Below are 27,713 nucleotides of genomic sequence, written 5' to 3' on the forward strand. Positions count from 1 at the left end.
GCCTTCTCCTCAGAGCTGCCTCCCAGCAGGGCAGCCCCCAGCCTGTACAGGGGCCAGGGGCTGTTCCTCCCCAGATGCAGGACCCTACACTTGCCTTCATTCAACTTCCATTAGGTTCCCCTTCACCCAGCTCTCCAGCCTGTCCAGGTCTCGCTGAATGGCAGCACAGCCTGCTGGGGTATCAGCCACTCCTTTGAAGGATTTCTGCCTGCCTTGGTATATCTCATTTTCTTATAGCTCTGCTTGCTCTATGACTTGTTTGTATATGGAAGGTAAACATGCCCTGTTCCAGAAGAGTATGTTTACAAGGTATTGTTTATATACATAGGCATAAGCACAGGTGATCAATGTTCTGTAGACCAGCATCATGTTCAACATTACAGTAAAAACCTACGCAAAATGTGAACTCTCAGTTGTGATAAAATGTTATAACTCTTTGAAAACTAGTTTCCTTTCATGGCCATCATTGAATACACTGGATTTTTAATAACTGTATAAAATTACATCCATGATGAACAATCTTTGACAGCCCTGCAGTTAAAACTAGATGGAGGTTTGTATTTAAAACAGGGAAGAAACCCCTGAATACATCACCTCAACCTTGTAAGCAGCTCCCTGGGGCCAGGATGCATTACCTTCACTGGTAATATTCCATACATGTGTATTGACAAAAGATATATGGACAAAAAGTATTAGACAAAAAGTACAAAAGATACTTTACAAAAGGCTCCAGTCACACCCTTTCCTTCCCAAAATCAGAATTTTACTCTTTCATTATAGCATGACCATTCTTGTAAGCTAAAAGTAATCAATTCATTTCTGAATAATACTTATTTTGAAATATAGTCTGTGCTTTCTTAAATGTCTCTAATGAAACTATAATAGACTTTCAGAGACTGAAAAGTTCACTTCTGTACTTCAGCAAAATCTGAATCACAGCCCAGTCTTTACAATGCATGAATATTGTAGTTTTTTTCCTAATACAGTAATCCTAATTCTTTCTACACACACTACGAAAGGCAATGGAAATTTTCATAAATGAATAAATTTGATTAAGGTACTTGTCATCAAATAGATGCTCTCCACAATATAGGACTTCATTTTTGTTCATTAGATAGCTCAGTCATCCCATTATGAAGAAGACTTTGAAAATGGGAATTAAATGGAGCAGATGTAGTGTGGGTGTTGTGAGTATGCTTGCACTCAAACCCAATTTAACATTATTTACTATTTCCCTGCTGAAAAATGTTATAAAAATTAATCTAATTCACATAGTAAATATGTTTCAATGCCACATTCACTTTCAAAGTCATTGAGACAACTCACATGATAAAATCTTTTACTGTGTAATAATCTGGATACTTACAGAATTACATGACAAATTTATAATTTTCAAAACTTTAAACTGAATTTCATGTGATATTCTTTGTGAAATCCTACTGAAGTTAGAAAAATGTTCATGTTTAAGCATATTTTTAAGTGCTTCAGTAGAGAGACATCTATAAATTTTTCATGCAACCTACTGGTCATCACCTAAACTTCTGAGGATTTAGATGACTTAAACAGAGGTGGTGTGAATTATTCATTAATTGTAAAATAATTTGAGGTTCTATATATAGAAAAGTGTCAATAGAGTCCAGAACATTACCATCATGTACAGGTTTTAATCACAGTGTTTTTCAGAAATTAGGCAAACTTAACTTTATTCAGTAAACTAATATTCAGTGCAATTATAACAATTCATATAGAATTATTCATATAGAATTATCCATACACATTGTGCAAGGTCATAAGAACGTGAGAAAAGATAAATTACAAGGAATAAAGAAGAGAGAAATATTATCAAAATGTGTGAATAATCACCTCAAGTATAGACCAAGAGCGATACAGATAAAACTAGATGAACAAGTCATGGAGACCATCTCTATTTTGCCTTCTTCCCATGTTACTCTCCAATGTGACATGGTGTGGAATTTGCGTGGTTTTCTCTATTGATTCTTCAGCCCCAGAAGAGCCTCTTCTTACTTCAGCTTAATTGCAGCATTTCTGCACTATTTGGGACTTTCATTTTGTTGTAACTCTTTGAGAGGACAGGCCATGTAACATGTTAAGGGATACAGCCCTGTATACATATATTTATTGTGGTTTCCCAGACCAGCTGTGGCCCACTTACTGTGACCGCAAACCAGCAGTGGTATGACAAAAGGCCGTAGGGAAGTGTGCACAAACCAAACACAAGGATGGCTCTCTGATCTGTATAGCTGGGCTAAGCAGTTCCGTTATTAAATCTTTCCTCCTTTCCTTAATGGTCAGGGAAACCATTGTTTCCCTATTTACATGAAGAATCATGTGTTCTGCACGGATGCTTCATGGTAAGTCCCTTGAGCGGATTAGATAGGAGTACGACCTGCTGGACATGGTAATGAATAAAAGGCATTTAATCTTGTCCAGTAATTTACCATTTAACTTTGGAGAAAAGATAGGTAGCTTTATCAAGAAATGATAGCAGAGCCCATGATTACTAAGGATGAACTGATTTTGAGACAGACAATTAGGTCTTGGGGAACAGTCAACTGTCCAAAATCTCCTTCCTTCTCCTGCTCTTTGCTGTCCAGAGTAAATCTGGATTTTCAGGTAAATCCATTTTGACTTTCTTACCTAATTGGATGCTTACCTTTATTTTCTTTCAGATCTTTCTTTGATGGTAACCATGACACTTCCCAGGTTTGTCTCCTCTGAAGTCTCTAAGAAATCTCGACCATTACCATGGAAGATTGCCCTCCAAATGGAAACCAGAAGGGAATTGCTAGGTTTTCACTACAGCATAATCTTCTGCAAGTGACGGTTTCTTTGGTGAGTGGCTGATACTGCTCCAGCACACTTGTAAAATGACCTTACCGTATGTAATGGTTCCCAGCTTCTTTGGGTTATTACAAATGTCTATTCATCAAAAGGAGCCTGATGCTCCAAGTGCTGAAAAGCCTACATCCCTGGAATTTCAGTGAAGTTTCGCTTATTGCAGGAATAGAGCCCACCTTCCCAAGATTTCTCTTTACTAGAGAAGGAACACAGGATTTTCAGATGACTGTAACTGGATGTTTAACATACTGTTTAAGAGGTACCTATCACCTGTAGACAGCCCAGTCTGGTGCAATTATATCCTGAAGAATGAACTAACACCAACACGTTCCCCCCTTTCTTTTTGTGTGTCTCTGCATGGGAAGTCTCCTAAATGGTCAGCATTTCTCACCTTCTGTGAAACTCACTTTCTGTTTGGCTCATCACCTACCACCTTCTCCCACCTTGTACTGGTTTTGACGGAGATGCCAAAATTACGTAACTGCTGCCTTTTTGTTAAAGATCTTCACAACTTAAATGCTTAAAACACCCTTAGATAATCCATAGATGAAGAAGATACAATTGCGTTTTTTAATTCAGAAACATGAAGAAGTAATTTTATCTGCTCACACATGGTAGAGAACACAGCGAAGTTCAGCTTTCAGTACTGCTCAATATACAGCCTCAGTACTCAGAAGAAAGAATTGGCAGGAGTCTGAGTTGTGCTTCTAGGAAATCTAGAGATTATCAAGTTTGTGCTAGCTGCCAAAGTTGGCTTTGTGAGCCTTGGCTTTCATCATGTTATCTAAAAGGTCACTGATGTGAGAATCAAGATATCAGGAAAAAACAATCAAAACTTGACTTTCTTTTGTATATTTCAGAGCAGAAAGCAGCAGATGGCTTGACAAGGTCTAGCTCATTTCATGTGAGGCCAGAAAGATGCTGTCTCCGGCTTACAGTTGCCAGCTTCAGCCCTCGACGTCAGTGAAGTCTAACACCCATAAACTCAGCTTTGCCAGCTGGGCTCACGGTAACCTCAGAGATCCAGGCAAGGAGAGCTCAGAAATCGTTATCGATCACTTAATAAGTTTGAAACACTGTTGAAAAAAACCCTTCACTATTAGGCTCAAGCCATTATTATAACAGCTGTTACAGAGAATATAAATTTCCTTACATTAACCTATATCTGTCCAACCAAAAAAAATGCTGTTGCTTTAATATAAAGTGAGTAATTCCTGTTTCATCTTAAGAAATTAAGATTATACACCATTATCTGCTTTGATCTATGTAAGTAATATACATTTAAAGAGAGTGTGCGGCAAAAAATAAAGGTAGGGAGTATTCATTCCTCTAGTTCTGCTTTTTTTTATATATTTATTTTTATGACTGTACTTAAAGTATCAACATTTCTGTTATCAATAAATCTAAGTGTAAACTAACAAAGCGGAGATAAATTAAGATGTACGTGAATGGTACTTGGTAGCAAGGATTAGGTCAAAGGTCTGATCGATCTGAATTGCAACTGTTGCATGTGTTGTCATCCAGTATTGCAGTATCAATTTATTTGCACTCTGTTTGGGTGCCTTTAGACTTGAAATCACCCAAGAGATGCACCTTATTTACAAAAAGCTGGAAAGGAGTTAGGAGTCGTATGGTGATGTCTATCTGGGCCCTGATTCTGCCTCTGTGATGTTGATGCTTGGGGTAGGTGGAACCCAGCTATGTTTTTCTAGGTGTGTATGGCAACCTGCTGATTGCTGTCTCACCAGCATAAACTGTAAACCTTTCCAGCTGTTCTTAATCCGGACCCTTAACCTTTAAAAAACCCAGAGGCTTTCCATTCCTCAGAGCCAAACTTTGCTAACAATATCTAAGTTGTTTTCAAACTAAGCTTCAAACATAAAAATGACTAATAAATCCATATTCCATAATAGTTAGGCTGGAAAACTATAATTTAAAAACATACTCAGTTTTTATGACCCATTTCTAGTAAAAATCCAAAACATGCTTCACTAATGCACCATCTCAGATACTTAGATCCTGGATGATAGACGTGATACTCAGATAGATAGACCAATAAATACATAAAAACTATAAATCTGTCTCAAAGTAGTGATTTGTGGATGTGTGAGGGGGAAGAGGGCTGGGAAATTCTGTTTTCTAATCTGTTCATTTCCTGACTTTTAATGTTCTGTAACTTCACAGATGATGATTGTATTTTTCTGTGATTTGCATGATTATGTGTGCTAAATATGTTACTCCGTGCCCTTCGGTGGGACCTGGGGCTTTAAGAATAAGTCTTACAGGGCTTTCCGTCTGCAACTGATTCCACTCGTGCACGAGCAAATTTCGGCAGCCTAGGTGTCAGGGTCGGGGCCGCATCCCCCTCACCGCTGCCGGTCCCAGTGGGAGCAGCCCTGCGGGGGGAGGCAGGTTGGGAGGAGGGAAACAGCGGACTTGGGGTGGAGCCGCAGCCTAGAAATTCACAGCGCTTCAGAGCACCGTAGCCCGCTGGCTTAGGGATTCCAGTTGGGGCTTCCCATTAAACCAACAGCAAAAATAGTAATAATCATTCATAAACATCCATCTTTCTGACTTTTTTACGGCCTCGTAATTGCCCCCTCCCTGACAGGCGGATTTATGCCTTGGCCGCCAGCGCCCGGTGGCAGAGAGCTGCGCCGCCCGGGTGGCACCGCCGGCTCCGGCGGGGGGACACGGGGCGCGCCCCGGCGACCCCCCGGTGGGGAGCGCGGAGTCTCCCCCGCGCCGGGGGCGGGCAGCCCTTCCCCAGGAGCCGGTCTGGCCCTTCTGAAGGTGGCAAGCCCCCCCCTTCCCCGGCTGCCTCCCGCTTGGTTATCACCTCCAGCCCCCCGCGCTGCCCCGTGTCTGTTCGTGGTGCTGTCGGGGTTTGCTCCTGGGCTTTCGGCAGCCTGCTCTCCCGGCTGGGGGCGGGGGGCGCTCAGCACTCGGTTTTTCCGGGCAAAATTGAAGGACTATCCCAGCAGCGTTCAGGAGGGGAACGCTTCCCTTTTCTCTCTTCCCCTCTTCCCAAGCAGCCTCCCTCCTCCAAGTCCCTCCCGCGGATCTCTCCCTCGCCCTCCCGGCAGGACTTCGCAACTTCTGCCCCGGGCTCCGCTGGCCTTTTATTTGCGATTTTTCTGGGACCTCTCTTTTTTCTTTTTTCTTTTTTTTTTTGGGGGGGGTGGGGGTGGGGTGGGTGTCATTTCTCCTTCCCCGCTGTCCGCAGTGGCCGGGAGGCTCCTTCCACGGGGCACGGCCGGGACCCCCCAGGGCCGAGGCAGCCGCGGGCCGGGCACGGACCCTCCGGCGGGCAGCGCCACCGCCCCCCCGCTCCCCCCTCCCCTCTCCGCCGGGAGCAGTGAGGGAACTGATGGCCTAGAAAATAAGCAGCGCTTCTGAGGTGGTACAGCTGCCGCTCCCGCGCTGCCGGTCGTTCGTCGTCCCCCCCCCACCCCCGCCGCCTTTCCTACACCGTTTAGGACTTCTCCGCGTCTGTCCCCCTCTTGCACTTTTTTTAAAAAAAAATTAATTTGCTGCCCCCCCCCCCTGCAGTCCGAGGTGGTCGCGGAGGAGGCGAGGCGCTCCCAGCCCTTCATGCGCGGTGCTGGGCTCCCGGGGAGGAGGCGAGCGGGGGGCGAGCTCCGCAGGAAATGCTGGCGCTGCGGCGGGGAGCGCCCCCGGCCCCCCGCGCCCCGCCCGCCCGCCTCTGACCGCCGCCGCGGGGGTCGCTCCCGGCCCCTGCCCGCCCGGGAATAAGCCCCGGGGGCGGGGGGGCGCCGCGGGAGGTGCGCGGGGAGGCCCGTCGAGGCCATGGCCGGCGGCGGGGCGCGCAGCCCGGGCTGCAGCGGGCGCTCCTCGCCGGCGGGGCGGCAGCCCGGCACCCCGCGGGGCGGCGGCGGGGCGGCGGCGGAGGGGGGGCCGGCCTCCCGGGCTGCGCTGCCGCCGCTGCGAGAGACCTGGCGCCGCCGGAAACTTTCCTCGGCGCTGTGCGCCGGCTCCCTCTCCGTGCTGCTGGCCCTGGTGGTGAGGCTGGTGCGGGGGGAGCGCGGCCGGGAGCTGGCGGCGGAGGGCGGCGCGGGGCCGCGGGGCTGGGGCTGGCTGCCCCCCGGCGCCGTGCCCCTGGGTCTGGCCGGCGCCTTCTTCGGCGCGGGCCGGTACCTGCTGCGCGGCGGCGTGCGGCCGCGGACGGCGGCGCTGCTGCTGGCCGCCTGCTGCGGGGGGGGAAGCGGTGGCGCAGACGGCGCTGGCGGCGGGGGAGGATCACTTGCTCTCCCTCGCCGCCACGGGGGTGGTGCTGAGCTGCCTGGCCGCCGTGACATGGCTGGTGCTGAAGCTGAGGCAGGGCGTCCTCATGCTCGCCGTGACTAGTGCGGCCAGGACCACGTCCCTCGTCGCCTTGGAGAGGGTCCCGGCGTCCTGGCGGCCCTACCTGGCCTACCTGCTGGGGCTGCTGGGCATCCTCCTGGCCGGCTACGCCGACCGGCTCTGGCCCCCGCGGCGGGCCGCCCCGCTGACGGAGCCTCCCGCCGCCCCCCCGGCCGCGGACGAAGCCCCGGTGCTCAGGCGGCGGCGGCGGTCCAGCTCCATGATCTCCCCCGAGATGTCGGGCGGCGGCGGCGGCAGCAGCAAGACCCACCGGCGGACCTCGCTGCCTTGCATCCCCCGGGAGCAGGTAGGGCAGGGGCTGGCAGGGGACGGGTCCCAAACTTTGCCGGTACCGGGAGGGGCTCCGGCCGGCGACGGAGGCGCGGAGAGCCGTGCGCTCCCGGCCGCGGCGGCCGAGCGCGGTGCGGGCTTTCCCCGGCGCGGAGGACCCCGGACGACCGCCCCGGGCCGGGGCAGGGCAGGGGCCGGGGGGCAGCGGGGCTTTCCGGACCCCGCCTGACAGGGAGAGAGCTCGGGGTTTCCTTTTCTTTTACAGCCATCACCGGCGCTCGCTTCCCTTAAGCCTGGCAGAAGGTCGAGGCGGACGGTGCTCGCCTGGCTCTCGGAGCTGGTGGGAAACTGCCCTCAGGTTTCCCAGCATCACTTACGAGCCTCGCTTTTTCAGACCTGTAGTTTCCTGGAACGGTAGCTTAGCCCTATTAAACTTGCTTTAAAGGGGTGCGTGTGTGTGAACCGAGCAGCTTGTCCTGGGTGGGAGAAGTCCCTTATCAGGGCGATAGCGTGTCCTCAGAGGCTGGCCCGCACGGCGCGGTGCTCATCTTTGCACTTTGCCTCCCCGAGGCTGCCCTGTGCTGCAATCAATAGCTGCCGCGGCTGTGGGAACCGGTGCGAGGCACACGCCATTTATCTCAACTTTGTTTCCTTTAAGAGGCCGTGATTTGAATGAACGAGTGAAACTTACTATGTTGCCAGCGATGCGTTCTTTTAAACGCACACCTCAAGGAAAAAGAAAAAAAAGAAAGGAAAAAGAAACAACACACACCATTATCTTTACTGCACAGCTGTATAGAGCCCTGCTACAGATGCAAGGTCGGCTTAGTTCTGCGCTCAAAGCGTTTTCTCAATTTGTTGGAGATTTAAGATCGCCCCACAAAAGAATCATTCGATGGGTCGAGCGCTACTGGGCATATTGACAGTCAGTGCAACCCTTGCTGGCAAGGGATACCAGGGGGAAAATAAGTGGCAAACAGTCTTAAGCCTTCTTTTTCAATTAGTATTGAAAACTACTCTCTGCACTGTGGTCAGCTGAAGCGTATTGCTGTACGCCAAAGGTTTTCTTTCAGGTTGCTTGCTGGATAAGGAGTTAAGTATTTTCCAAGTAATGGAATCTAACCATATGGTGTGGGTGGCTAGTTTGTTTCTGGAAATGGTTTGATTACATCCCTTTGTGGTTGGTTGTGACATTTTCTAGAAGAGGGCCTGACAACCTTATGTACTTGAGGCTTACTTTACAACAAACGTACTTATTTATTTAACATTTTTGTTTAGATCAAATAAATATTTACCACGGTGTCCAGGCAAATACAGTGTGAAAAAGTAGAAAGCTGACCTGCTTCTGACTTTAATAGGGACTAAGAGAGGAAAGGGCATAAGAATAATTTGTAAATGCAGTATCTAAGGCAAGAAATTAAAACGGTTCAAACTTACTTGGTGACGCTAGGCATTTCTGGTGGTTTCGAACATTAATAATTTGTAAGATTTTAAACATATTTCCACTCATTGTCACACTTCAAATAAAACCAGCTTTTTAGTTAACATCTCTCAATGTGATCTTTCAGAGATAGGGTTTACTAGTTTGTGATCATGTCCTTCTCTTTTCTTGTGGTGGGAATTCACACCACCTATATATACTAGAATGTTAAACTGGCGATGGTTAACGAGGTAGATTTCTTTTCCCCTCCCAGTGGTGTGTTACCTGGGGACAGTGGTCAGCTTTGCCCCGAGCAGTTCCCGCTTCCTAGCTTCGGAGCTGGACTGAAGTTAGCTGGTGACTGTTCCGTTTAGCCGCTGCAGGATTTTGGCAAATTTCACTTTCTTTTGTTCTCACTCACTATTAATCAATAGCGAGATCTGTTATTGCTTGTGTCACTGCGTGATTAGAAATGGATGACTACTTTCGAGTTTGGGGAGACTTTTTGTCTGTCTTTTTTTTACATATATATATATATATTTATTAGCACAATGTGGCTGTGTGTATGCAAACTTCCCTCCCTAAAAGTTATGCTCTTAAATAAATGTTAGCAAGACAGAAAAATGGAAAAGCTGAAACAAAGCTCTGTAAAGACCTTGAAGAAATGCTGGGAGAAGTGGGACCCTTACAGCAAACAAAGTTTGTGTTTCTAGCAAAAATCAGCTCCCTATAGACTTAAAGAAACCATAGGTAAATGTTTCTCTTTTAGACAGTTTTTAAATATAACATGTTAAAAATAGAGATGAGGGCTTTATAAACAAAACCAGGCCTTCCCTCACCCCCGTTTTTAAAAAAAACATCCCCTGAACGTTTCTGGTCTGAAAGATAGCTTATTAATATATCTGGGAGCTGCCAATAATTTTCATCAGGAAATGGATCTACTTTATCACTTTGAAATACATACTTTTATTTGATGAGTAACATTAGCCGCAGTTTTAGAGATGTTTCCTGTTGTCTTTCGTGTAATCTTTTCTGTTGCTGAGCATTTAACAGAGCTTTTATTTTTCCAGAGTGCGATTCCCAACTTATGTGACTATTTGTGTTAATATGAGGTTCTGTGAAAGTTGGAATTTCTGAATTTATTTTTTTTTTAGTCAGACGTGTCTCAGTTATAATCTGAATTTTTCCCTACTAGAATACAGAACAGAATCTATGTGGTCTTATGATATAAAGGACAGTACCAGGAACTGCAAACTAACATCACAGATAGAGGAATTAACATATTTAAAATTGAAAGTGTACTTCTGTTTAATCTGTGGTAGGAGTAGCTGGAAGTGTGTATGGCATGAATTATTCCTTCTGTAGAAACATCTTGTCTTAGTTGCTTATCAGTTCCAAAAAGAATTTAAAAAGGAAACCCGTTTCATTTAAAAAAAAAAAAAGAAAAAAAAAGCGCCACTATCCAAAATCAAACCCCACCAAGATACAGCCTTCTTTTGTTGCTAAAAGTGTTCTTTACTAATTTTTCCTTTAATTCAGTTTTTGTGATTGATTTTTGTATATGTTCTCTCTTTCTCAACTTCTGCGAATTCTTTGGATTAAAAGCTTCCAGTCTGGCAAGTGCATAGATCTCATTGAGAAATGTATGCTCTGTAATAGCCTGATCCTGCTCCCAGCTGAGTGTTGTCTCCCTGTGATTTCATCGATGCTGGCTGAGGATGCTCAGCTCCTTGAGGGTTTGCTCACCCAGTTTTAAAAGAGGCTGCAGAGAGAAATTGTGAATGGATGGATAACACCGTGAATGAATGAACAAAGGTGCTTTTTTCTTTTTCTTTTTTCTTCAGTAAGTGCACAAGTACCACGGAGATGATGGCTTTTGGAGTTTCTTTTTAGCTTTTAGTGTGGAGAGGAGATTGAGTGGAGAAGCAGAAATGTGTTCTATGTCTTGGTGTTTCCCATTTAAAATACTATATGGCCCATGTGTTGTGGACCCTGTGCCTCAGATCTGTGTGTGTTAATCTTGACATACAACAGTCCAAAGTGATAATTTTCCCTTGGTGAGTAAAATACTCCACAGGAGACAGTAGCTGGACAATTTTAAACTAGGACTCCCAATTTTGCTTTTAAGCCTTGCTTGTTATTTGTTTTGTTTGAGGGGAATGGGAAGTTTTCAGCTGACTTGGATTTATTACAAGTGTGTATTAAATGAGCTAGAGCAGCTACTGCAAGTAGTTGAATTTGCTTTGCCTTTTTACATTTCTTTTTTCCTTAGTCAGAAGACTGTCGCAGGTACAGCATACCTCAGGTTTTGAAGTACTATCTGGGTTCTAAACCCCAGTGGGTGACACAACCCCGTATGAGAAAGAGCTCACAAGGAGCATGCTGAGTCTTGCCCTGCTGAAAAGCCCTGATCGGTGCAGGAGGCAGCATCAGGATGGAGGAGATTCTCCTGCAGCTTTGATGTCTCCAGCTGCTGGGCAGGCAGCTCCATCTGCAAACTTCCATCTGTGTCCTCTGGCTCCTGGGGCAGAGAGGTTTTCTACCCACTTTCCTTCCTTCTTTCTTTTTGCTCTTTTCCTCCTTTCAAGCAGTTGGAGAAGTAGAAGGCCGTTTGCCTTACTGAGGGACATCTGAGGGTCTGTCACCTACTACTTTTAATTGGTTTCAGACTTGGTAGCTGTTTCGTCCTGCCACATCTTTCCCTGCCTACTTCTTCTTTCAAAAAGTTAGTTTTTCAGGTAAATAATGTTGCTGCCAGACCCCTCTGTCTTCCTCCAGTGGCAGTGGAGGGGGTTTTGCTCGATTTGACCATTTTTTGTGGTGCTCTGAACGGTGACTCTGCCTGTTCCCAGTCTGTAGCCTGGGAAAGTTGTGAGCCGGGACTGTTGTTATCACTGCCTGTTTGTGGAGTTGAGAAGACAATACTGTAACAGTTCACATAACGTGGTCAAAGATATCTCTTCAGCGATAAGATCTAAGAAACTGAGGAGAAAAAGAAATGTATTTGTTGGGTTTTTTTTCAAGCGAAAATTAAGGCTTTATCTGTTCTTCTCATTGCGTGACAGTGAGAGCTTTAAGTGCCAGGAATACATTGGTTCCCACCCTTTCCTGGTTCTCTGTCATTCTGCCCTGAAAAAAGGACAGAGGTATCTTTATATTATAACCAATATTTAATATTATGTATCTTACCGTCTGGCCTGAAAATAGGAGAGTACAGAGTGCAGGATACACAGATTTAAAATTTTGGAGAAGAGAAGGCAGATTAAATTTAGATATTTAATTTTATGTATGTCAAAGTCATGTCTTCTATTAGACATGCGCTGTTATATACCACATACCTCCTTCTGCTAATAAGCTTTATTGAGCTGTAATTACTCGGATAAGATTTACTGGCGTTACCATTTAGGTCGCTAGAAACTGAGCAATACTGAGAAGTTATGTCATCTGGTGACTTGCTGAAATGCAACCGTGTAAAATATTTAAGTAAGGATCCAGGAAAAATCACCCAGGGATTCCAGATGTAATACTTTATTTTCTTTTGCATGGCTTCATTTACGCAAACCCGCTCTACTTACATATTTTTTTTCTTTTTTCTTTCAACCTCACAAAAATGTAAAAACTGCTGTTGAAACTCCCGTGATTGACAAAAATAGATTCTAAACCAATTGGTTAAATCAAGAAATATATATTGTGGCTTACTGGGGGAAAAAAGTAAAATACAGTAGTGACTTTCTGCTCTTTCTGCCTGAAGTGTGAAAATGCAAAGCTGAGGAACTGAAAGAAATCCTGTGTATGCTGGGTTGTCATGTTAATTAAATAAACAGCCAGAACAGTGACCCTGTGTATGAAATGTGTTTTGAGAAGCTTGTTGGGGGTTGGAGGGGAAAAACAGTGACACATGATGTTTTGGACATTAACTGTGACATTTGTATGAATTTGTCCTAATCTGCTGTTAGTGTGCTTACATTCCAGCTCTTTTTTTGCAAGAGACTGAAACATAGCTGTATTTTGCAAATTGAAGGAATATTGCTTGGACTTTTTTCTTTAAAAAAGAGTAATATATATTAAAAAAGAAAAATACAGCCTGGAAGTGGAAAGGTTGCTGGGTTCTGGAGCCTGGAAACGGCAGGGTTCAAAATGAGGGTGAGCTGACTGCATCCTAAATGGTTTGAGGATAAAAAGAACACTGCTGCAGTTAAAGCTTTGAGCCAGTTGCTGTGATTTACTTAGGTAATCTAATGGGAGATGTACAGCTTGTATCGTACCACTTGACAGATAAGGAAATATATGTAAAGATTCAGATAACAAAGTGGAAGTCAGTTTTTTCTTTGTGCACATTTTTTCTTCTCTGCTTGGCTTTGAAAAAGTTTCTCAATGAATTACCAAACCCTTTCCTCAAAGTCTCTCCTGTGTTACTCAGCGCATCGCTCAGAAATAAATACTTCTCATTTGGACTGTGTAGTTTTTCAGGTTTCTGGCTGGGTTGTGGGTGTTTTTTTTCCCCCAAATTGACTTGCTCTAAGCCCTGCTGCAAGTACAGTGGCAGCGTCAGGAGTTGTCTGCATCAGTCCAATGATTTGAGAAAAAGCATCAAAAAAACTGCCTAACATTAAATATGATGCCTGTCCAAGTTTTAACTTGTGGGGAATATCAGTGTTTTTCTTTCAGAGCTGCTGGGAGATTAAATGAGATTGGGAGAGGACGATGTGCTATACCCCTTCATCAAGTCTTTTTTTTTTTTTTTTTTTTTTTTAAATGAAGAGTTTGAGCTCCTTTTCTTCTCCCTCTGTGTGGTTGTATGTGATTGTTACAACCCTATCATTATCGTTATTATTAATTATTGTTACGGTGATGCTACGGCAGCGTTAGGCACCCACCCCTGCCCGGCGGGCGGCGGCGCTGGCGGGGCCGGACCCCTAGGGGGCACGAGAGCCCCTGTTCTGCGCCGGCCCCCGCCTGCCCGAGCAGCTAAAAACACAATAAACAAAATCTGTCCGTGGTACTTAACTGAGCCCTTTCTTTTTTTTTTTTTTTTTTTTTTTTTTTCTTATTTAACTTTTTCCTGTCTACCCACTGCACTTCTAGCTGCGTTTCTCACTTCTCGTGTCCCTTCGCTTCGGTTTACCGGTGGCAGCTGAAATGTTTTGCCTTTAGTGGAACGCCGACGTCGGCGCAATGAGGTTGAGGCAGATCAACAAACCTGCAGCAGAAGACTCTGCTTCTCTAATCTGAGCTCTTTGGGTGCGCTAACAAAATCAAAATTAAAAAAAAAAAAAAATGGAAGAAAAGCACTAGTGGGTTTTGGCCTTCGAAAAGCCCATTATGAGTGTAACTGGAGATCATGGTACAAAGGAACTGCCTTGGAATCCATCAAGAATCCAGAAAAACAAACTAAATCACCATTGCTTTATGTATTGTGGCACCTCATTACTCTATTCACATATATAACTATTTATAATTAAGATGGGAAACACCACAGGAAAGGTGCAATGGCAGAATGTGCTGATGAGACAAATGGTCCTTCGTTACTGTTGAACACAGGAAACATAGTTTCCTAACGCCACCTTAATGGTTGGTGAACAAAAGGTGCAGGAAAGATGTTGGTTATAAAGACTTCAGTCTTTATAAAGACTTTAGTTACTGTTGGTGGGTGAAATTGCACTGTTAATTTTGGAGCTTGTTAGGAAAAAGACTTTCTGTCGGCTGGCAGTGCTAGTCTGTGTGTGTGAAGTATTATAGTGAAATTAGGAATTAGGTTAGTGATGTTCTGGTATGAAGTGCTGTGTTGAGTTTTGGTCGGCCACAATGAATGGCTGGGGTCCACAGATAGCCCAAACTTCTGATCTTCATATAAGATGAGACTGGAAAGATATGTAAGAGCACATCTGTCTGAGGGGTACTGAACAGGTATTTTCCTTAACATGGAGGATTAGAAGAGAATTGGAAAAAAAAGAGAATCACCCCTGCTCACAACCAACCCCAAAATATCCCTCCACCCACCCACCCCCAAAAAAACCCTAACAACAAATAAAACAAACCCTAATCCTTTAGTTTTAAACTGGTAGGAAGAAGTCTGGATGTGTGAGATAGATCATGTGTCACAAGGTATGAGTGAAACTATTTCTAAAATCTTTAGACATTTTTATTTATTATTTATTGAAGTTTAGAGATTTCTTATGCCAGGTAGGTTAAGGATTAGAAAAACTGGCTTACCTTTTTATTTTTTTTTTTAATTTTTTTTTCTTTAAATATGATTCTAGTTAGGAAGAAATTTCCCAGTTGGTTACTCTGTTGTGGTATGCTTTAGTGACCATACTGTTTTATCTGAAGTATCCACTGACCAGGACCTATGGCTGCAGGACTGTATTTGTATTTTTACTACAATTAACTACTGAAGACAATTAGGAAGAAGATATTTATGAGCATCAATGCAGCTAAAGGTTCTCCCTCTCCCCGTGGATAAGGCTGGAAAAATACAAAACTTCCACATACCAGAAATGGCCTCAGCTATGCTCTGAGCTTCCCTAATGCCCCTAACCCACCAGTGAAATAATTATGCAGGTTTAAAGTGACTTACCTGCCTTTTGTATTTTATAGGTTGCTTAAGTTGGCTTTGTTTTGTAGTAAGAATTTATGCTTTGGTTTGAGTTTTAAAATAAGGTAAAATCATATTCTGCATCATTAAATATTTCTAACAGGATTTTGTCTGCCTAACACTGTATGGTTGCTGAACTCCTGAGGCAGACCCTGGTGATGGTTTGAGAAACAACCATTCCACTTAGACTGGTTGGCCCTTTTAGAAATATCTCAGCTATTAAAAGTTGTGTGAAATATGAATATGATTATGTCTCCGGAAAGCTGTATCACTTGCTGTGTTTTGAGGATCAAGTCACTGATGGCTGTTGGTTTTACTTTTTGCTTTAACAAAACTTCTTGTTTCTTTCGATAAGCTTGCAGACTGGTTTTCTCTGTGTAAATGATGATCATGTAGGGGAACAATCATTACTAAACCTCAAAATGAAACATTACTTATTCTGAGCAGCGTCCTTCTGACTGATGTTTGTGTAAATTTGTCCATAAGAATGTTTGTGAAATAAATTCCAGAAGAGGAAAGAATTTAGTTAAACGGGTTTTTTTTAAATTGTTTTTTGAAAATTATTACTCTCCCAGCAGGTTGATGATACCTTGCTAGCATCTCTGAAGTTGCAGCCACAGCACCAGCAGTAACCTAAGTTGTTCCTCACCCTGGACTACAGATACTTTTGCTAGTCTTCTGCACTTATTTTTGCTATACAGTTTTAAATAAACTAACGTATGTTTGTAAGTAATGCCATGGAAGAGAGGCAGAACATTAATATGTTTTGTTAGTTATGTTACATATAAAAATATTGATCCTTAGCAAAACCAGACAAATCCAAATTTACCTTAAAATGAGAATGTGGGGCCACTGAAGTGGCCAGAGTGATGGGCTAAAAGGGGGATGCATGGATTGAGAAGCTACATCCAAGCAATTTTTTCTCCACTTCTATGAGCAATAATCTAGATACGTGTACTCAAGCTTTTTGTTGCCTGTTGGTTTTGTGAAGCTCTATGTTCATGCATTATATCTCGCGTGAAATGACAGCGGTAGAAATGTGCCGACTTCTGTGCAAAAGTGTAGACTGAAAAGGGCGGCACAACCTTTGTCTTACTTGCTGTCCACCCTTGCCTCTGATTATGCAGTTTCAAGTACTTCTATTATGAGATTATAAACATTATGCTATTTAAATTATTATTATTATTATTATTCTTTTCCTTCCTTCTTTCTTTCTGTTCCTTCTTGCCTGTTAGAGCTCACCAGCTAACAGATCTAACTTGGGTTTCCTTGCAGAGTAAACTATGCTGCTGCTTCTCACCACATACCCACACTCTCCAGTGCAGAGAGGGCTATTTCTATGCTGGTGAGAGTGAAGTCCTTCCTCTGATACTCGTTTGGTGGGGGGCAAAAAAGAGTTGGATGCTGGTAGAGTTCTAAGGTGCATTTCTCATCAGTTTTACTGGTGATGCTAACCACAGGTTACTCTTTACAAGGTCTGATCGCTGTATTTTGTAAGTGTGTTTGGGTGCATTTATAATTGCAAGAGAATTGATAAGATATTTCACATGTGGCTGGAGTTATACTTTGAGTCTGTCAGTGGGATCGTTACAGGAATACTTGCGCTGAGATGTAGCTCTGCATGTTACTCTTCTAAGACAGTGAATACCTTTAGCTTGTGGAGGTCATTCACCGATATTTTAAAAATTATGTTGTACAAGACAAGTTTTTTTAAAAATACTATTTTTCTTATCTTCTTTTTGTACTGATAATCTCCTCCCTGCCTCCACAGACTTCAGTGGGAATTGGGAGTGCTCAGTCCTCCCAGGGTAACAGGCTGATCCTTTCATTAGTGCGGGAGTAGGGTGTGTTCCCATGCAGAGATCTGCAGAGCGGATTGGTTTTTTGTTATTTTTGTTTTGGGGTTGGTTGTTTGCTTGTTTGGGGGTTTTTGTTATTTTCCATTTTGGGGTGAGGTTTTTTGGTTTTGTTTTTTAAGCACCTAACTATTCTCTTTATTATTTTAAAGAAAGTAATTCAGACCTGCTGTTGGCTGTGCTGCTTGAAATGTGACCTGAGACCTTGTAGCATGTTTTTATACATGTGTGTGCACACATACATGTATCTTGGTGTGTGTATATTATCCATGTGTGTATGTATATACACACTCAAGTTAGTATTGTGTAGCCTAGGGGGTTGGAATTCTTCATTTGATCCTGACAGCACATCTGCAGCCTGAGTAATGTACGACACTATTCTTTCTGGATATTTAATAATATTTTTTGATGTCTCTACAGGTAGGCATATGCCAGCCTCTGTAACCATTGCTTGACTTCCAATTTGTTATAGTTTTAACCTTTCTCTTTCTTTCCTGACTTGCTAATGTGTGCTAATTTCTGCAAAATTTTTCTTCTTTTATTCATAAATACTTGAGTAGTAATTTTGATCAGCAAAGGAGTACTTGTGCCTTATAAACGCCTGTTCCAATATTCAATTTGAAATTGGTGCTACAACTCTATCCTAGAGGTGCAAAGCCATGTAGGCGCTTTACGTGGTATCTCTGGTGTCTAGGCTGGCTTCCCACTGGTTTTAGCTGTGACGTGGAGCTTGGGGTCTGGCTAGGCAGGAGGAGCCACTAAGTTCCTTGTGCCTCCTGAGCCAGTGTCATTCTTGTGGGCATAAATAGGGGTTTGTTCAGCGTGGAGCTCTGGCTGATTAGACGTGTGATAAGACCAATTGAAATTAATAGGTGATGTGAATTTTTACAGACAAGAATGATGAGCTTTAGCTTGTAAAATATGTTATGTTATGTGTAATATATATGTTATTGCTGCTATGTACCTATTCTCAGGGAAGCTGTGGACTACTTAGTATTAGTTATTGACTAAGACAGTTTTGAAAATTTATTTATTATGACAGTTCCCTGAAATGTGCTCATTTCTGTTGATCCTGAATTCTGAATGAGATGAAATGTTGCAATGTTATTCATATGCCATTACTGAGGTTTTTGTTTTAAGACCAGCTTAATTCATATGCGAGTGCCATTCTTAAATGCAGTCATAATTGTCTACTGATTACACAAAACTGCAAATGAATAAACATTTTCTATTAAAGGATTTAATGCTGTACTTCCTGTGTGCTGAGATTCAGAAGTTAAAAGGGGGCTGAGGGTGGAAGGGGAGCCCTACCCTTGCCAGTAAAGGACTTCTACTCAGATTTGCAGAGCATTTGTCTTTCCTCTGGCTTGTGGAGAAGCACACTGCCCAGAAACAAGCAGGTATACCAACGGTGTGTACTATTTATTTTAGGCAGCACTGGCTCTGTATGTGCCTCATTACAGAGACAGTACTAAGAAATCTGTTAAGTGGCAAAGAGAAATACTGTCTGTGCCATACTGATACTGAAAACTGACTTCTGAGTTGCAGAGTACAAAATGCTAATTCTTACTAAGCTTCCCATGTCTGTGTCAAGTGGTGTAATAGAGGAGCAGGGGATAGTAGCACAACAATTAGATGGACTGGGGTGCCAGAACTAAGGCACATATTCCAATATAAATTCTGCTTGAGGGTCCGAGCCTGTTGTTGCCTCTTGGTGAGGGACCTTTAGCATCAGAGCCAGCTAACAGGAAATACAAGGCACTGGGGCTTAAATGAAATTTAGGATACCAAAATGTAGCTTTCTGGATACATGTGACGTGGTGAGACAGAGAGAGATGGCAAACCTGAATGTTTCTTGGAGAGTTCTTGAACTTTTTAAAGTGAAGTAGTAAAGAGAGATTGTCTGTACCCTTCCTCTTAAATCTATCCGATCTTTATTTCAGCTTTCTCTTCTGCTGTGTGTGGTGTTTAAATCTAGTCCTAAAACATGTGATGTTCTTATTTAGGGTTGATGGATGGTTCATACTTGTGGACTGCAGTGACTGAAGCATAGATTCAATGTTTTTCATTCCAGTATTTTAGCTGTCATCATCCTTGGGTCTAGAGTTTTCTTTTTCTTTTGTATTACACATAGACAAGAGAGAAGATCCTGAGGATTCACCTTAAGATTTCTTGACTTGGGCTGTGATCTGCCACGTGAGCAGACTTTTTGGAAATCCAGAATTTTAAATTCAGTGTTCATGCCAGGACATGCTGTCAGTTTTATATCTTTAGATTGTATTATTCTTCTGGAAAGTACAACTGATCTGTGATTAGAAGTTCTAAAATTCTTAGCCATGAATTAGTACAACGCCTTAATGGGGGGGAATTTGCAGCTGCAAATATATGCGCTTATTTCACGTTCTGATTTGCTTTATATATTGTCTCTTCTCAAATGGAAGTGGAAACATGATCTGAGGAAAATGTTGATTTTTAAACTGAAGTCATTGTATTGCAAAATTTACTGATATGCACTTAAAAACCCCAGCCCAAAAAATCCTCAGCTAGTGGGAGTAGTGACAAAACATCTTCCTTCACAGTCATTCAGTGTACTCATGAGAACTTGGCCTAAGGGCCTCTGGGTCTTTTATTTGGTTAAGGTTTTTAGAACTGAGATGAAAGTAACGATCAGATTGTCTTAATCATTCATAATAGCAGGTTAAGGAGATGAGAACTTTAGGCAGAAACTTGATAGCCCAGAAAGTTGCTTCCTATCTTTCCTGGGATCTTAATGGACTGCTATCTAAAACAGTGAATCAGTGTTTGTAAGTATGATTATGTTGTACACTATCTTTTGAATGCCTGAATTTGCAATCTCAGATGTTTTTAATGAAATTTTATATAGCTAACTTCTTAGATGTGTTTATTTAATAAAAAGCAAACGTAGGAGAAATGTTATGATATTGATGCCCACATGCTTTGAGTTAACAGCTTCCGTAGTGCCACCCTTCTGAATGGTCAAATGTTCCTTTTTGATCTAGGAATGTTTACATCAGTGAGCTGATTATTCCTCCATCATTCCCTGTCTTCTAGCCCAGCAAATCTGAAACCCCTTTCCTCTTTCATGAAAGGCAGGCCAAACAAGTTAAAGGTGGGCTTTGGGCACTTGGTTCTGCTTCCACATGTGAGAAAGGTGGGTTAGATTTGTTTCAGACTGTCTGTGACTGACACCCAAGAAACACTGCAGTTTTGTCTGGTGATACATTTTTTCCTTAATTCTTCTCAATTTTTTGCCTTCAACCAGATTCAAGAGCATCTGGTGATTATTTTTTTTCTTTTTTTCTTTGTTGTTTTGGTTTACTTTGCATGTTTTGGGGAGGTGGATGTTTGTTTGCTGAGCCAGAGAGATCTGTCAATGAGTTTGAATCTATGGAGATGCTGTCTCACATTTTAAGGGATGGTAGTGTTACCTGACTCTAAATGCAAAAGTCTGAATGCAAAAATTTGTTGGTGCCTTGGAGGAAATTTCCATACATCAGTGACAGATATGCACTGGTCACAATATGTGATATGAACATGAAGGACTTATAAAATAAACAGAAGAAGAATCAAAGAAAGTCTGTTTCAGATAAGCACAGGTAAAATCTCCAGTTAGTGTGTGAAGTCTGTCTTAAGAATGTATATGAACTAGAGAAAGATGCTCGCTGGTTTTTCATTTGTTAACATCAAATCAAGAAATGCTTTTAGTTGATGACCACTGTTATATCCCCTCTCCTTCTTTTCTCAGAGTCTCTTAATTCTAATTTTATATATATATATATATATATTTTTTTTTTTTTAATCCTTTTCTTTCTATAGACTGTACTGGCCTTTCACCTTTTGGAACTGTTTGTTCTGAGTGATGGCTGGAGTGATAGTGCAGCTTGTGTGACATCATAAACATTTGTGTTGGCAGTCCTTCCTCATGAAGGACTCTGAAGTCTGACAGTGGTGAAGATGACTAAGTAGAGACAGATTTATGTGGAAATCTTATTAATACCCATAAAAGAGAGAATGAAGGCATAAGAAATTTGGCTTCAAATAAACAACCAAAAAATGGTCTGTTCTTAGAAGCATTTGGCACAGCTCCATCATTCCTTTTGTGGGAACTGGCTCTTTGTCTGGCCTAATCTTGACTACTTTTTTTTTTTTTTTCCCTTTTAAAGATTACTAAAGACTTCCACTTTTCCCAAACTTTCTCACAGTAGAATAAAATTAATTTTCACTTTGGTAACGCACAAATCAGTTAATTATTTCAAAGACAATGTAAAACAGATGTCTCTCCTTGTTTCAGATGTCTTGCCTTGTTTCTCAGCAAAGATGTAGTGGTAGCCTTGCTGTGCAAGCTTTCCCTGCCACCAAATATCCCTAGATGTTATGTGATGCTCATAATCAAAGCAGTTTACAAAGAAGGGGAAATATTTTTCACCTACAGTGTGTGATGGCTGGAAAGATACTGTAACAAAGATGTGAAATCATAATTCAGTATTTTGGTACTTGGATCTAAAATCTACCCGGACTTTTAAAGAGCCAGGGCCTGAACTTCATAGCAGAGGTCCAGCTGTTCATAATGGGCTTTATGGTAGGTGGTTCTGGTGAAGTCCTTTGTTTTGATTCAGCTGTGTGGAAACAGAAAGCAACTAATTGAGCATTGTGGGTTTGTTCTGTCCTGTGTATATATATTCATTTTCCCTAGCCTTTAGCTCTGAGAGTCTCATGGGATCACTGCTATTGCTGTCAAGGCTCCCGAGAGCAGTGCCCTGCTTGGCACACCCAGCACTCTTATTTCACATTTGTTGTTGGCAGCAGAAGTCCCTCTATCATATTGCTGGAAAGAAAACATCCTTCAGTCTTAATCCAGTTCAGCTCGGGTGGTGGGGGGGTGGGGGGTATTGAAATGCAATGCGCGAGAACAGGAGAGCAAGCTCAGCGCCGGTCAGGAAGGACTTGCCAGCAGTCAGATGAAAGGGTCTTCATAGCAGTTTTGATACTGGCCTTGGGAGAGGTGTGTGTGCCACTCTGTGCATGCTGAAGCACACGCTCTTGTCTGCGCAGCTGCAGTAAGGTTTTCTACTTAGAAAACTCATCTTCATTTTTGCTGTAATACATAACATTTACAAAAATCTTTTACCAAGAAAATACCTCTGTGTGTTCTTTGCATGTGTGTAGAACTTTTTGTCCTGGAAATTATTTCTAATATTCTGAACACTGTTTCTTCCCTGTTCCTGTTGAATGTGTAACTGAAACAATTTCTGTTTTACTTTAAACTGTTAATGTAATGACCTAGGCATGTAATTAGTTGAGACATCGTGTTTTAGATCTTTGACTGATCCATGTACCAGTGAGTGTTTTGTAGTTTTTCCATGTGTGTATTATTTTTCCCAGCAAGACATGCCAAGCTCACTCCTGATGTGAGCACGTAGTGACTTGAAATAGGAAGCAATGAATTAGCTTTAGGGTTGGCTTATGAGCAAGATCGTATTCTTTATTTGTTTACTTCTGATTCTTGAGTGTGTGTAGTTTTCAGGCCTGCCGTTAGCACTGCCACTGAAATTGTAACCATTTCAGAAGAACAAAACAACAAAATGAAGAAGAAAATGGGAAAGAAGCCCTATCTGGGTGAGAACATGAGTTGTATATTCTAATGTTTGCCAAGGTAAAAATCTTTGCCATGAACTGTTGCTTACAGACCTGGAGAAGCTCCCATGCACTGGTCTTTGGTCCCGTTCCCTCACCTGGTATCTGTGGGGAGCATTCTGCAGTGACCAGTTGTAGGTGGGAAGTGGAGTTATCTCTAATTTGAAGTCCCAGGGCTGTGCTCCTGTGATGGCAGCACTTGTGCTCCACAGATTCCTGAGATGGCATAGTTCTTTTTAGTCACTCTTAGTAAGATTTCAGAACTGCCATATCCACCCATCCTCTACTTCTGTTCTTGCATTTCTGTGTTATTTTGGAGAGCCATAACACTGCAAGAAAGCACATTTCCTCAGGCCCGTAGGGTTTATTAAGTGGCTTTGTCAGATGCTTTCAAGCAGAGCTGCTACTATTGAAATATCTTATTCCTTTGGAATTTGAATATCAAATGGAAAATTGGTGCCCCCTCTGCTAATCTCGCTTAGCGTTTGTGATGTTCTCCTTACTTTTAGAAAACCCTGTAGACTTCTGGCCTGACATTATGAGGTGTATCATGTATTCAACTTGTGCTGAACGGGGTGTGCAATAAGGGCATCTGACATCTTACAAGAATGAATATGGTGACAAATTAATCCCGTGTTAGCTTCCACATTTAATGTTGTTGCGGAAAAGCTGTAGAAGCTAGTGTCATTTCTTGCTGGGCTGGAGACTTGGGTTAGAAGGTGGGTAATGTTTTAATGGTGAGCTTCTCTGAGCTGCTGTCTTCTGAGTTGAATGGATTGCCCTATATCTTTGTAGGTTTCTAGAAAGCGGAGAATGAGGAAAAACCTGCAAACTCTTCCTGTTGGGTGGGCTATATCTTGTTGGCCATACTTGAAACAATTTAAATACTAAATCAAGTGAGGTGAATTAGTGCTGTGTTCTTCTTCTGTCCCATCTAACTTCCTTGCTTTAGCTGTGTGATTTACCTGAGACCAACTAGCTTCAGCTGGTGCAAAATGAGTGGAAAATGTGGTGGAAAATGGTGGGAAAATGGTGGAAAAAGCTCAGTTTGAAGGGAAACGTGGTTCTCAGTCTTTCCTTGTTTGCCATGGAGCCCAAATGCATTGCATCCGGTCTCTGCTGGATGAAGCCTGGAAGTCCAGCGTTCCCTCAGAATTCTTCTCGTATTTTGCAGCTCCTCCCTGCTTTGTATATACAAACAACATTCTTTGAGAGGACTTGAGGGCGGAAATGGCTATGAACAAAACCCATATCTTTTCTGATATGTCAGAAGATACCAGAAAAGAATAGCGTGCTCAGTGTCTGCCTGGTAGCTGATTTCTTTTCATCCTTTTTATTTTATGGGAAAAGAAGGCTTGGGTGGATATGAGGGAAAACTTACCTATCACTAATGTTGATAAAGCACTGCAACAAGCAATCTAGTGACATTTCATGTGTGTACATGAGAGGTTTTTTTAGAACAGCCTTTCAGATGTTTTTCCAAGTGGGCCTAGATACCTTTTTTCTTAGTAGTTGTTGCTGCCAGTGTTTCCCCCAAACCCACACCTCCACAGCCTACCTCTGCTTGCGGGTTCTCTCCCCCAGCTGCTTGCAAGCATCCTTCTGCAATGCCGGTTCCTCCTGCTGCTGGGATGCAGAGCCCAACCAGTAAGCGCCGTTTATGTTCCAGTCGGTGCCCAATGTACAATGTTAGTGTTACTCTGGAGCCAGGAGCTTGCAGTCTCAGTCCTGCCCTTAGGCAGGATTACTGAAGAACAGATCAGATTTCTTGTATCTCTTCTGCTGTTGCCCTTCTCTGATTCAGGAGTTGCTATGCTGTTTGGTTTGCATTACCAAGCTGGGATTGGTGGCAGACTTTTTTTTTTTTTCTTCCCCTTGAATGATAGAGTTCAAATCCCAGGTAGGCTCCTAATTGCTCTTAGCTTTGTCCAAGCTACAAGTTGATTTATCAAGTCCACTTGTTAGCTTAATGCTTTTACGGCTGCCAAAAGAGTGCTGTGTGGTGTAAGTGAGATGAAGTGGCTGGGAGTTGTTAGGCTTTGCTTGTAGGGTGGTTTCTTAGCAGCCAGATAAGAGACAGCAGTTTGAAGGGCACGATAGAGCACCCGAAGGCCAGACCTCCCAACCCTTGCTTACGTGAGTTAGTGTTGTTGGACCTGGGAGAGAGCTCCTGCAGGAGATGGGTGCGTGCAGGGTACAGCCTGTTCTGAGCATTATTGCTGCCCAGCCGCCCAGCCCAGCAGTTCTTGTCTGGTTGGGTTTTAATATGCTCGTTGTCAGTTCATGATGTGGGTTGGTGGTTGGTGGTTTGGTTTTTTTTTCCTTTTTGAAGTTGTTTCAGTCTGCATTAACAGGTTGGTTCTTAAAGGCTGTTAAAATCTCAGCATGTCAGCTGTAAAATTGCCTAATCAACTTCTGGAGATAATCTTTCCTGGAGGAGACCTTTAAATGCATTCACTGTTGGTAGTTACCTGGAGGCATCTGACCTATTCCTTTCTGGAAAGGAAGTCTTGTTTTCACAACTGTATCTACCTGCTTTGTTAACAACTTAGTAACTAGTTAGTGGGACCTGTAATAAAAGTCCTCTTTTTCATTTGTGCAAAATCCTCTTAAGGAAAGCAAACAACTCTCATTAATGCTGCTCAGCATAGAGGTAAAGCAGCTGTTGTGACTGTCAGAGGCTTTAAGAAAAACTTCCAAGTTGGAAAGAGTTTCTAGACTTGATCAGTTGATGAAACTCAGTGGGCTATGGCAGTGCAGTCTGCTCCCCAGTTTCTCCTTGGAGTCTGGAAAGTGTGTAGAGTTTGAGCCTGAATACTAGTTCAGCGTTGTATTTCAAGTGGGTAGGTGAAACCTGAGGGAGGTAAGCTGCAGCAAGAACTAGTATTTTCATAATTCTCCTTTAAGTCAAATGTTTAAAAAAAAAAAAAAAAGAGTATTGAACTTGAGGAATAAATCCCTTCCTTCCTATGCTGGACTCCAAAATTCAGCAGTGGAAATACTGAAGAATGTAATTTGGAAGTCATGCTGACCATATCAGTGGCTTAAAATACCTGGTTAAAACTATTTCCAGAGACTTCTGTAGCTTTGAAACTGCAAAATTTAATAGCTCTGAATTATACTAAAGCTTCTTCAGATGTCTTGCCTTCCTCCCCCTGAACTGGGGAAGCAGAAGGAAAAAGATGACAACAAAACAGGCAGTATTGCTCAGGCTTATGCTTCTCTTGTTCTGGCACTTCCAACTTGTGAGTCTGCAGTAGGCTGCAGGGCTCTTAATTGAATTACCTTCTCGACACCTCTGGCTCTCCCTGGTGCATGAGGCTCTGTGCAGTTTAGGATGTCCTTGGGATCCTGGGGTCACAAGAGGGAGAGAAGGGTCGTGCTCAGTAGTACACGTGCAAATGACACGTTTCAGGACCAGGACGATGTTATGTAGGGAATTTGATTGCAAAATGGAAGTGTTTATATATAGAATAAGTATATATGTATGTTTTTAATTGATAGCCTATTAATAGATTAAAATAAGGACAGGGAGAGAGGAAATAAAGCACCACAGCTGTGATTTATCAAGATTGACATGAAAACAAATATTATTCTAGTAATCAGAGGAAATTCTTTATAAAGCATGTACAAGAAAGGTATTTTAACCCACCTCAGCGATTTCCTGCCCAACTATATCCGAAGTAAATCAGACAGACTTCTTCCTCTGCCCCACACCAAGGGTCACTTTTAAATTACTGTTTCTCCCCTCCTCCATTTCTGTTGATGTTGGGAGGTTTTGTTTGCTTTAGATGTTTTTCTTTTCTCTTGTCAAGTGCTTCTTAACTGATTTTTGACCTAGCATATAAAACTGTATCTAAAAATTGCAGCTGGGGGGTGGGGAAAGGATTTGGTTTGGTGTTTAACTGTAAAAAGTACTAAAACGGAATAATATTGATATTGCCTCCACCAAGGGCTGTAAGGCTGGGCAGACTCGGTATGCTTGCCTGGTGTGTTCCGGTTCGTGATGGAGGAGGTGGTGTGCCTCAGTCCGATTTGGTCGGTCACTGCTGAGCTGACTGTGCCACGGCTGTTTGGGTAGGGCACCGGTTTTTGTACAGCTGGTCAAAAGAGGCGAAAAGAATAACTTTACCCTCTCTGCATCATAGGTGTTTCCAACTCTTAAATGTCTGAACCCTAACGATGATATGGGAGAAAAATGGTCACATACCATAAGTAACTAGAGAACGGGAGGTAAGTGGTTAAGCGAAATCACCTGGAAAATGCCTGGTGGACCACAGGGTTGTATCTGGCTCTTAAAACATTGCAGGTTCATCTTGTCGAGCTTCAGCTGCCCGAGGGCAACACATCGCTTAGGACCCTGCAAGTCCCTAAACCTGTCTTACATTCAATTGTTTTTATTTTTGTTATTAGAAAGGATTTTTCTAACTCTGTTTAATAACATTCCTGCTTCAGTTGTCTGTCAAAAATGGGAATTAAGGAAATGCAGTCAAAGGCCCTTATTAGGTGGAAAAGATAAAAAAGAAGGGGGGGGGGGAAGGAAAATATTACTTACTGAAGTGGATGCTCTGCTTGCTTCTGCCCAGAGGAGTTTTGCATTTCTTGTTGGCAAAAAACACTTTGAATGCCTTGTGCTAATACGCCTTACCCTCTCAATGTGTATCGCAAACCA

At 42.8% G+C, this 27,713-nt stretch overlaps 1 protein-coding gene across 1 annotated transcript in view; it reads left to right on the top strand.

Annotated features, from left to right (window-relative positions):
• Window positions 1-6,065: 6,065 nt before the first annotated feature.
• Window positions 6,066-27,713, top strand: part of PDE3A (phosphodiesterase 3A) — a 264,082-nt gene continuing 242,434 nt past the window's right edge. Inside the window, 2 exon segments of the mRNA XM_055808211.1 lie at window positions 6,066-7,074; window positions 7,076-7,531. Of these exon segments, the coding sequence (XP_055664186.1) occupies window positions 6,670-7,074; window positions 7,076-7,531 (861 nt within the window). The 5' untranslated portion in view covers window positions 6,066-6,669.

This window comes from Falco peregrinus, chromosome 6, assembly GCF_023634155.1.
Source record: "Falco peregrinus isolate bFalPer1 chromosome 6, bFalPer1.pri, whole genome shotgun sequence".
Classification (NCBI taxonomy): domain Eukaryota; kingdom Metazoa; phylum Chordata; class Aves; order Falconiformes; family Falconidae; genus Falco; species Falco peregrinus.